Source organism: Rousettus aegyptiacus, unplaced genomic scaffold (genome assembly GCF_014176215.1).
Source record: "Rousettus aegyptiacus isolate mRouAeg1 unplaced genomic scaffold, mRouAeg1.p scaffold_m13_p_2, whole genome shotgun sequence".
In the NCBI taxonomy this organism is placed as follows: Eukaryota; Metazoa; Chordata; class Mammalia; order Chiroptera; family Pteropodidae; genus Rousettus; species Rousettus aegyptiacus.
The window spans coordinates 19590850-19603158 of record NW_023416295.1 but is presented as its reverse complement, the minus strand read 5'-3'; the positions used below and the strand labels follow the sequence as shown (position 1 = coordinate 19603158).

The following is a 12309-nucleotide window of genomic DNA, read 5'->3' as shown; positions in this document are numbered from 1 at the left end:
TAATGTACCTAAGAGTTGAAATAGTGAAATAAAGCTCTATTTATCTAGAATGAAAAAAACATTTCAAGGAATATCTTTGGTATAGATAATCATAAACAGTTTCTTGAACATCAAAAACAAACACTAGAAATTGCACCCCAGTGGATTGCAGGACACGAATGCTTGGTTCGGCTCCCAGAGCAGTTCAAAGTTTGAGCCAAGATTTAAATTTGGAGAAGTCACATAAAAAAAATTCAGTTCTGGCCCTGCTTGAAAAATTGGAAGATTAGGTAACTGGTAGGAAAACCACAGTCCCCTACGGGGGAGCACTTGTTCTCAAGTTCACCACAGAGTCACCTTCCCGCATTACCACAGGTACTGAGGTCCAGGATATGTGCCAAACCAATGGGAAAACAAACAAACAAACAAAAAACAGTCATTAAATACCAATTGAGAATTGCCAAAAGGTTTAGGGAAATATTTAGAATTTGACCATTTGTAATAGTGAAAATTGCATGTATTTGCTGTTTTAATAAAATAATCTAAAAAGAGAACAATTAAGACATTCAATCTTTTCTTCTCTAGATTTCGTTTGTTCACTAAACTATACCAAAACAAACAAAACGCCAAACAAATCTGATATATATCTTCAACATAGGCACATCAGACGGTCTTAAAGGTGGTTTATGTAAGGACCTGGGAACCGTAAAACTCTCTTGACTCCCTTCTGCTGCTACAGTTACGGCCGTTTTCTACGTTTAGCTTTTCAAGAAATATTTCACTGGACAAAACAATTTCATGCCTTAAATTTTTATTTTAAATTATGTAACCAGATAATCTTCTAAAGCTTTCTGCTATGCCAAAATTTTAATGTTTTGATATTTGTTTATTTAAACATTTGCCACCTTAACAAAGTAACTTTTCTGGACAGGGTCCTTTCTATGTAATTTTTCTATTGCTTTTCTTTTCCTTTTGCTTATCAAACATAAATATATGTATTTTTCCTTCTGAACAGTCAGCTATTTGTTTTGTCATCTGGCCAATAAAACATGAATGGCACAGCACAATAATCCAAAAATTTATCAGTATATAATGTGTTTGATCTCTGGTTTGAGTGTAAACACCTCCCTATAATATAACTTTTTATAGCAAATTAAATACGTTATATTTAAAAAGCCTGAAAAACTTGACATTTCAATAGCCAAACTTCTAGATCACAGAATGTAAAGTCAGAAAAGTCATTTCCATGGGAAGTGATGGGCACTTACCTTAGCAATCTGGACACACCAGTTAAGCAGCAGCTGTGATCCAATGTTATCCTTGTGTTCATGGACATAATCCAACAGGCAGCCATGGGGCATAAGCTGTGTGACCAGCTGGATGGTTGGGCTCAGACACACACCCAATAACCTCACTAAGTGTGGATGATCCATACTTGCCATGATCAGAGCTTCCTGGAAGAAACAATATAACACCACAGTTTCAGTTTAAAGTCCTTTACAGACATAGTAACTTGTACTGCACTAATGGTGATGATAATGATTTCGAAATGTACTCTCACTTGGTGGAATCAATTAAAAATGAAAATACATTATGTGACTATTATATTTTTAAATGATTTAATTCAAGTAAGATTAAATGAAACACAAACACTATACATATATCAAAATAGAAAAAGTGTTATAGAATAAATGCATATAAGATTAATAGCAGTATTTTCTCTTTTGTAATGTGGCCTGTACTAGATTTTATTTACTGCCAAATAAGTTGAAATTAAATCTTCACTTAATTTGTGGATCTTTGGTTTTAGAGTAACTTGTACAAATGTAGTTATTTATAGGTAGAGTAGGTGATCTAAATGCAAATTATCCATTATTGGTCTGGATTCGAAGAGCATAATCAGGTATAATTTATAAATTATAAATATCAAAATTTAAAAAAATTACAAGTAACATGCCCATTGGGGATTTATGTGAAAGAATAAACATTTTTGCTCCATAACTTTACCGTTACTCAAATTTACTTTATTTTCAGAATTATAAGTGACATCATATTCATAGACATACAATTTGAGAGCTAGATGAGATTATACAAATTTGTCTATTCCAAATTTATAATTTTATTAAATTAAAAAAAATTATAATTTTTAAAAATAATTATCATAAAGACACTTTTGGTTAATGGAGATAAAATAGTTTTTTTAGTACATCTTCAAGTTACCTTCTAATGAAAATTTATTGTAAGTGTCTTTATCAGAATTTAAAACAGATATGACCTTACACACATGCACACACACACATACACATATCACACACACATAAACAAGAAAGTGGTACGTATGTGACAATTTATTATCAGTCAATTTACCTCTATGAAGGTATGTTCATTGTACTAGTCTTGAAAATTTTCAAAACAAAAGCTATATTGAGCTTCTGTTTAAGATGGCATGGCAAAGTGAATACACATGTTTACTTCCATTTGCTCTCAATTTCACCATAAAAACAATAAAGGAATTAATAACGGACACCAGACATCACAGAGAGGAGGCAATAAAGATAGAATATTAGAAGTAGGAAGTGGCTTACTAGCTGTAACTGACTTAGCAAACAAAAAAACATAAATCCTAACTTAGCAGGGAAGGAAACTGAGAAGAAATCTAAATTGTAATTAGATGTACTTATTAAATAAAAGGCAAGGGATAAAAGACTATATTAAATTGAGGAGACAAGGAAATAGCAGTAAAGAGATATTTCAGAATAAAAGCTATAGTCCACACTCAAATAGGATATGTTGCTCTGGAAAAGGTGATCCAAGAAGGAATTAAAAGAATACCTAATGAGTTTAAAATACATTAGTAGACTACCTGAAACTCAATGAGGTTAAGTAATTGTGATAGATACATAAAATATTAAGAAAATGTAAAAAAAAAAATAATTTGAGGTGAAACACAAGAAATGCACAAAGAAAAAAAATGTATTTAATACAGAGCTCAGCTGGGAATACTTATATAATCCTAACAACATAAATATGAAATGCTGATAAGGGCAAACACCATATGGTTATATTGGAAAATGGGGGGAAGGAAGATACACTTCTGCAAGGTGGTAGGTAATGAAAAAAAGTGGAAGGCATATTCCTGCTATTCGAAGTCTACATGATGGATAACACAGAAAAAAACAAGAATTGACAGTATACACATATTATTTAGATATATAGAGTTAAGTTACTGGAGAAATTGCCAAAAAGATAAAAAGTGGTTGCTTTGGGCAATGGAAATGGGGTCAAGGAAAGGAGAGGTGGGTAGCTAGAGATGATAGTCTTTCATCATTAGTCTTCTTATAGAGGTACTTGACTTTTATTATTATTGTCTTAAAGCTATTGCTGAGGACATTATTCACTTTTAACTTCTGCTACTATTTTAGTGGTGTTGAGTTCAGTTGAATCTAAAGATTATTCACAATTATGGGGTACGTCTGATGGAGTATATGGATTTACTGGATCCAGCCGGAGTCTCATGTAAGGTAAATAGTGGTGGCAGTATTGGCACATACCTGGAGAAAGGAGGGATACAGAGCCAAACTGAAGAAATAGGCTGGTAAGACGGTATCGGCCTAATTCAAAGGATTTTTTTTAGTCCTTATGGGCAGAAGCTAAAATGATCATTTTCCAGATGGCTTCCATGTAGATTAGGTCCAACTCCCCCTTCCCCAGACACGTCAGGGAACCAGAGGAGTCACAGAACAGGAGAGAGGAGCAGTTGCTGTGCTTCCTCGCTGAGAGCACCACCACCACCGCAACGCCTTGAGGGCTGGTGGCCTGAGGAGCTCTGAGACACATCACTGTTAGGGAGCTAGTCAGACGTAAGTGACAGGGGAAGGGGCCCAGCCTAGAGACTACCCAGAGAACACCCCAATGGTAGCAGAATTCTGGGCACGCACATGTGCACTAGGCAAAGAGTTATATAGCAGCCAGGTGTCAATCAAAATGACCTCACATGCCAATCACCTAGGAATGCCTTGGGAACCACCCACCATGGCCCAAATATAATGCAGACATTCCCACTTCTGTGGATCTTTCGTGGTTGTTGTTGTGTTGGTTGTTGTTGGTTGTTGTTGGTGCTATGTTCCAGTTCTTAGCTAAAACCACATGCCTCCTTGGGGGGTGCTTTGTCTTTCTAAAATATATTTTTAATAAATCTTTTCTAAATCTCACTGACCTGTGATTCTTCACTGCATCAATGAGGAAGAACTGAGAAAAAATGCTAACCACAGTTCTGTGACATTATCTCCCATGCCCCTGCTTTGGGGCGATACAGAAATTCAAATCATCCCAAGGCGGTAACATCACCTTCAGCAAGGACATTGGCATCCTCAAGTGGTACCTGTTAAACAGTGCCAGGGGCAGGGCCTCTTGGTGATTCAGAGAGGAGAGAGGCTCCACATGGAGATAAGAACTGGTAAGAAAGGATGCTGTAGTTACAAGGTGACTACAACTGGCAGTATGAGTTTATGAGTGCATATGAGATACTGAACAACTTTCCACACTATTTGGGAAAAGTTCTTTGGGGTCTGGAGTTTTTCTGCATAATCAAGAAAGCCAGGACATTCAGTTATTACTATTAATACTGCCCACATCAGAATCCACAAGTTGGAAACATTTTGGTTTTACTTTCTGTATATTCAGTAAACATCTGAAATAAAGCAAACCACTGTAGTTATAAGGAGAGTACAGAGAGGAACGATAGTCGAGTTAAATTACTTATCATTGAATCTAGTATTAATGTGAATTAATTGATTCATTCAATATTAATTAATATTAATATTAAAAGTGTAAACCAGACAGTTCCTGCTCTGATTTATAATATGCACGCATATTAATAGACACATACACACCAACAAATAAGCAAAATGTCTAGTCAAATTAAATATCTAATTTAATTAAGTACCAAATTAGATATTTAATTAGACATTAAGTATTAATATCTAATTAAATTAAATATACATTAATTGCATTCTTTCTATGTCTTTTCTGGTACCTTTAAATCTTTCATGTGCATAAGAGTGACATAAGTTTACCATTCCAAGTGCAGATTTTCTGGTCCCACTCCCAGACAATCAGGTCTAGAAGTAGATCAGAAACTCCCAATTGCAGCAGCAAGCACCTTAGATGAAGCCACTGTAGGAAATATAAAACTCTGAGAACAGTATCTCCATTAAATGTGCATCTCTATAATCCATTTCAAAATTATTAACATGCAACAATGTTTTGATCCTTGTTATAACCCTACAAAGCAGTCAAGAGAGTTAGTAATTCTCAGCTGTAAAAAGAGAAAACCAAGTCGAGTAGAATTACTGCCCCAGGTCATATGACAAGTAAAGTAGCAGGATCAGTTTTTAAGACTCAGGGTTTCTGATTCTCAGTGCTATTTATTAGATAGTGAAAATATCTTTTTCTTTCTTGTCTGTCTGTCTTTCTTTCTTTCTTTCTTTCTTTCTTTCTTTCTTCTTATTCTTTCCTTTCTTTTCTTCTTTCTTTCTTTCTTTCTTTCTTTCTTCTTTCTTTTCTTTCTCTCGTACTCTCAATCTCTCTCTCCTTCCTTCCTTCCTTCCTTCCTTCCTTCCTTCCTTCCTTCCTTCCTTCCTTCCTTCCTTCCTCTCTCTCTCTTTCTTGTTCTTTTTTTTTTTTTTTAACTTCAGTTCCATCAGCACTTTGCACTGTAGGTGCTTGTCTTGTTAACAAAAAGACAGCCCCAAACACCTGAATTAGCCATACCTCAATGAACTGAATCAAATTACACTTTAGTGCCTGAGAGGCAACTAGAATCAAACAATAAATTTGCAATTACAGGTTAAATGCCATCACTTATGCTTTCAGAAGAAGCCGAATATATCTCTGACTTCCTGAGAGTGCTTTTTGTTACAGTCCATTTCTTAAGATTAAAAAAATGATAAAATTTCAGGTAAAAGAGAGATTTCAGGTTATTTCCGGCTTCTTTTTCAGGATGAAATATGTAAACAATGTTTTTGTTTTCTTTTACCACTCAAGTAGTGATAATTCTGTTCTAAATACATCTTTGAGAAGTTTATCAGAAGAGTATAAAAAAGTCTCATGAAAGTTCTCTCTTAAAAAAAAATCTATTAGTAAGTCCTGGCAAAAAAGCTGGAATTGTATTAAGGAAAATTGCTCATCACACTACAAAGAGTATTTGAAACCAAATTGCAGAGTATTTGCATAATAGTTCTCTTTTTTCAAGAAAGAAAAAATGAACGAGACACTAATTGTAGGTTTTATTTTTTCATAAAGGAAATAGCAGATGGCTTTTTGGGGGGATTGAGAAATAGATTTAAAAAATAGAGAATGTGGACTCTTTTAGAGTGATGAGTGGGATGGAAAGGGGAAAACTTCCAATATTTTAATAATAGAGTGTTGGGTTTCAATAAATTACTCTTTGTTAAAATTAATAATGTCCTCTGTTATGTATCTTGTGTGGTCCTATGGATGGAAATTTGGAATTTTCGCTGCTGTCACTAGAAAATGTCACTGTGGCCACTGGAGTAAATACAAATTGACAGAGACATTATCTATTTTTCCAAAAATTAAATTATTCTTCATTTTTAAAATTTTTGTTTCATATAATTTTTTTCTTGGAAGTGAGTTAAAAGATTTTCTCATTGGACAGGGGGAAAGATGTAAGAGGTGCTACAATGAAAATTAAAGCAAAGACATTTTTCTTGATAATGAGGTCTGCTTTGTATGAGGACATTTTTTTGAAACCACCATGGGATGACCAAGGAATAGAGAAAAAGCTCTGAAACATGTGTACCATTACTCTCTAGCATATGCTATTTGTTTCTCTATTTCTGTCTGAAAGACATTTCTGTACATTAATAAAAGTGAGCGATACCATTTCCCACATTAAGGTATAATTTTTCCCAGGGTTCAGATGTTTATACCTTGCCACTTTAACTTGTTTTCTCACTCATGTTGGTTAGTGGTTTCACAAAAAGAAAAAAGAAAAAAACAGAAACACATATGGCCAGTGACAACTTATAGGCAATTCTGTTTTTTTAAAAATGTTAACTTCAGCCAAACTTCCACTGTTTCATTATGTCTATGGACCATTAATTCAATTACTCCAGCTGAAAATGGGCAAAATCTCATTGTTATCAAGGATAAGGAAGATAAAAAGGGGGATGGAGAAAAAGAAAAGATAAACAATTAATGTAGACATGTAAAACTGTGCTTAATGAAGATTTGTGAACGTTTGAAATGAATGGCTCTCTTAAAGGTAGTGAGGGTGATGGTGATGAAGAAAACAAAGATGATAATGATGATGGCAGTGATGAAAAATGAAATAAAATTATTGGTCCATAATAATGTTTTACAAACCTGTTTTTCTGCAGATGGTACCCAGATAGTAAAATAAATGAAATCTCCATCTGTTCCCTCATGTCTAGAATAAATAATAATTTATTTGTGCGAGCAGCGAGCAGCAATTAGACAGGCTGAATTAATATGCCATCAGTTTAAATTTGTTCACATTGCTCGGAGGCCTCGGCACTCTTTTCCAGTTTCTGGTATTATTTCTGTGGACTTGAACCATCAAGATAAGAATTCTTCCAACTTTTAGAGTCATCCATTTTCTATCTCCATTCTACATCATTCACCCATTGGGTGACCAAATCCTAACTTTAATAGTGCTACACAATGAAGAACTTTGTGAATGATTTTATAGAAGGTAGAATTCTACTTTCTTACTGTACTTTCTTCCTGCTCCTTGTTACACTGAATTTCTCTCCATCCTTACTGTGTTTGTCTATCTCTTTGTTACTCTGTAAAATGTACTCTTACATCATCTATATTGTCCCTTTAATCATTTTACCAGTGTTTAATTCTCATACAACTTCGGCCTCACTTTATATTGTCCTCTTTATTGGATCTACAAATATGTTTAGGTGCTCCATATTGTAAAAATGAAAGTTCCTTCAATTTTGCCATTTTTCTACTCTGGGAATATTTGCTATTCTCGCCTTGATTCTTTGTTCATTTTATAATCTTTTACTCCTTAGGGTTCTAGTTTTTATGCACTCTGAAACTATTCAAATTAGTCTTGAAAAAGTCAGAAGTCACCAATGACCTTCTATCCACCAGTCAACAGATTTATTCTCTCATTCATACATTTTCCTGACCTTCTGCACTATTTTGCTTCACTGAACATCCTTCATTTTGAAAATCCCTCTCTGTCTGAAGTTAGCATTTTATTCTATTCTAAATCTTCAGTCTCTCCGAGTAGTCTTATTACAATTTTTGGCACCTGCTTTTCCCTCCCATACCTTAAATTTGAGAATGCTACCATGGCTTTGTCCCTAATATTGTCTGCTTTTCTCTATAATCTACAACCACATATTTTATAACTTCAAGAAATATGACATAATTATCAAAAACATGGGATGAACTTAAAAATGTTGTGGTTTTTCACGATTTGATTTAGTTTGAAGGTTTTTAAATAACATTGGCATTTAGGAGGTAGGGAATAAAACCCATTAGCATCATATTCAAAATATCTGTCTGAAATATCCCCAACATGAGAATTATGCTGTGCTTATATTCCAAGCTTTCTTTTCCACTCCTGTAATTTCAACTACCATCTTTAAGCAAGAACTAATATAACTTTATATACATATATATATATATATACCTTCCATATCATAGCACCTAACCCAGTCTTATTAAAGGGATTTGCTAAGTGTCTTCCATCTTTAATGAATGACTTCTCTGAAAGTAGTAATATTGGTCGATCATAAGCATTAGTCCATTACCAAATTCTTGTTCAGTGTATGGCTCACGGTAAAACAGCAATACAATTTTACTAATAATTGAACATAATCTTTATTGTATTCCTCTCTTTCCATTCTACCTCATCCCAGGTATCAACTGACATTTCAAATGTCTCTGGTCACCTTGACATAGATATCCTAGTGGGCCTCAAATTTAAGACATAAAGTAAATTTATCCATACGAGCTTGTTTGCTAACTTTATTAATTTTTTGTAAAGTTCAGAGACATTTTATAATTTGGCTTTAAAATCTTAGATTTATTTATATTTGACATTCTCTTTTTAACTGTTTTCCATTCTATGCCATATCTAACATTTTGCCAAGTCCTAATTATTGCTTATTACAATGTAGCTCAAATGAATATCCTTTCATATATTTTCATTCTGAACCCTACTTAAGTGCGGACTTATATCAGTGCTGTAAAAAGAATATTGATTTTTTTATTAACTATACTGTGTTTTTGCTGTAACCTAAAAGAAAATCTGGCATTTTTTGTTGTGTTATATAGAGAGACTTGCATGCACCCAATAAATGTTTGTTAAGTTAAATTTGATATGTTGAAAACTGCAATACAATTTGTAATAAAGAAACTTAAACTATGCTCCCAGCTATGACACTAATGATCTGTGTGATTGGTCTCCATATTTTCATTTTCTCTGCCAGATCCAGTCTCTGTCTTTCTCTACTTTGCCATGTGCCCAGTAAAACTAACCCAAATGGATAACAACAGGCTACCTTGCCCCCTGGCTTTCATTTGGGTTTAGCTAATGAAAAGCAACAGCAGAAAACTGAAAAGAGAGAAAGGTTGATTTTTATACCTTACCCTCTATTTTTCTACATCTCTCTACCAAAGGCCAAGCTGCTGTCAGTTCCAGATAACCTTTCCCTTGCTCCTTCAGGCTTAAAAGTTCTGTTACTAGTCCTGAGATACTTCAACAGTCTCTGCTGGTGTTCCTCAATCCTGCATTTGCTAAAATCTCTTTCATTATTCCAACTTACTATACCATGTATTTCCTGATGAGATTCTTCTGATACACTAATCTTGGACAAGTCACATAATCTAACACTCATATAACTCAATAAAAAAATCCAATTAAAAAATGGGCAAAAGACCTGAATTGATATTTCTCCAAAGAAGAATTACAGATGGCCAAAAGACATAAAGATACTCAAGGTCACTAATCAACAGAAATATGCAAATTAAAATCACACTGAGATTTCTATGTGAATGAGTATCACCAATAAATCAGAAACCAAGTGTTGGTGAGGATGTGGAGAAAAGGAGACCTCACACACTGTTGGTGGGACTGCAAATTGGTACAGCCACTATGGAATACAGTATGGATTTTCCTCAAAAAATTTAAAAAATAGATCTACCTTCTGATCCAGCAATTGCACTTCTGGGTATTTATCCAAAGAAAACCCAAACAATAATTTGTAACGATCTATGCATCCCTAAATTCATGGCAGTACTATTCACAACAGCCAAGATATGGAAGCAACCTAAATAACCATCAACAGATGATTGGATAAAGAAGTTATGGTTCATATATACAATGAAATATTACTCGGCCATAAAAAAATGAAATTCTACCATTTGCAATGACATGGATAGACCTAGAGGCTATTATGCTGAGTGAAATAAGTCAGACAGAGAAAGATAAAAACCATATGATTTCACTTATATGTGGAATCTAAGGAACGAAAAGAACAAACTAATCAAAAACACACTCAAAAACATAGAGGACAATCTGGTGAAAGCCAGAAGGCAGAAAGCAGTGAATGGTTAAAGAAGTACAAACTAGTAGTTGATAGATGATCACAGGGATGGGAAGCGTGGCATAGGAAATGTGGTTAGCATTAATGTAATGGCTAGGTGGAGAGCCAGAGGAGAGAAAGAGTAATTAGGGGGATCGCTTCCATAACTATATAAATGTCTAACTGCTGTACTCTATACTTGAAACTAATAATAAAATAAAATGCTAAAAATATGTTAGTTATTATTATATTTGTATTAAGCCCAATTATATCTAAAGGGAATTGAAATTGTTGAATAGTAAAGATTAAGAGTCTGGGGGAAAAAAGCTACAGGATAACTGGTCACTTTGACTTTTTAAAATCCAGTGGTGACATTTGGATTGTGGGTGGGAAATCTGATCAGAGAAAACCAAATGGTTTTCATGTCAGCATTTTAGAATCTATGCTTTCCTTATTTAAGCCAGTGGTGAGTTGGAAATATCTCTTCCCATCTTCAACATAATGTAAATGTGAAGATTTAGGAGAAGGCCAAAAGCAGCTTATGGAGTTGCAAGAGAACTTCATGGACTAAGTAAGTTTGTTCTATAACAAATAGTAACTACAATAACAGTTATAAAAATACATAACAATCTTGCTTAAAGTAGATGATGGAGACCAGAAGGTACTGGTAAATGCTTGTACAGTAGTCCCCCCTTATTTGTGGTATTGCTTTCTGCAGTTTTAGTTACCTCTGGTCGCCCATGGTCCAAAAATATCAAATGGATAATTGCAGAAAAATTCAAAAGTTTTAAATTGTGTAATGTCTTAGTATGATGAAATCTTATGCCATCCCTCTCCATCCCTCCTAGACACTACCCTCCAGTTAGTCACTTAGTAGCCATCTTGGTTATCAAATCAACTGCTGCAGTACTACAGTGCTTGTGTTCAAGTAATCCTTATGTTACTTGATAATGGCCCCAAAGTGCAAGAGTAGTAATGCTGGCAATTTGGATATGCCAAAGAGAAGCTATGAAGTGTATGTAAGCAGAAAAAAAAAATCATAACATATATAAGGTTTGATACTATCTGTAGTTTCAGGCATCTACTGGCGGGGCGGGGGGTGGGGGGAGGCGGTGCTTGGGAAGTATCCCCTGTGGATATAGAAGGACTTCTATAGTTAGGGCAGAGCCACTTTATAGTCTAATGAGTAATCTTAGCAAAGTTATAGAGAAAGAAGCGCAGAGATGTCTACAACTAGCATTTCAGGACTGATACAGAAAAATAAGCTTAGCCAGGTCCAATATGAATCTTTTGCAGAGGACATTACAATATGGCATAAAGAATAGCAGCATAAACATACTAGAACTAGAATAAATCATCTGAGACTACAGATTCTACTACTAAGAAGGAAGAAATAACTATTAACTTCTAAATAATGTCTATAGCTTTCGTTTTGTTCTCTCTCTTGATAAAGATCAATTTTTATAAGGATTAAGCCCTTGGGTACATACTGTATTTAGTTCATCTACTAAAGAGCTTACTAGTTCTTAGTAAACATATTATAGACCCTCTAAAGTCACCTATCAAATAATTCCTTTAGATCGTAATAACAGCTGCTACTTTTTATTGAACTGTACCTGGAACAATACTATTGATTTTACATATGAATTCACTTAGTTTTCAGGACAATCTTATCTTGTCCAACAGATATTATTATATCAAGTAACTGATAAAGAGACAAGTTTGAAAAGGATAA

At 34.3% G+C, this 12309-nt stretch overlaps 1 protein-coding gene across 6 annotated transcripts in view; it reads right to left on the bottom strand.

The window, feature by feature from the left end:
- The window catches only part of ERBB4 (erb-b2 receptor tyrosine kinase 4), a 944884-nt gene that overhangs the window by 155618 nt on the left and 776957 nt on the right, over positions 1-12309 (bottom strand). For all 6 annotated transcript variants that reach the window (XM_036236254.1, XM_036236256.1, XM_036236258.1 and 3 more), the window contains one exon: positions 1248-1433. In XM_036236254.1, coding sequence (XP_036092147.1) covers positions 1248-1433 — 186 coding nt within the window. The remainder of the gene's footprint in view (positions 1-1247; positions 1434-12309) is intronic.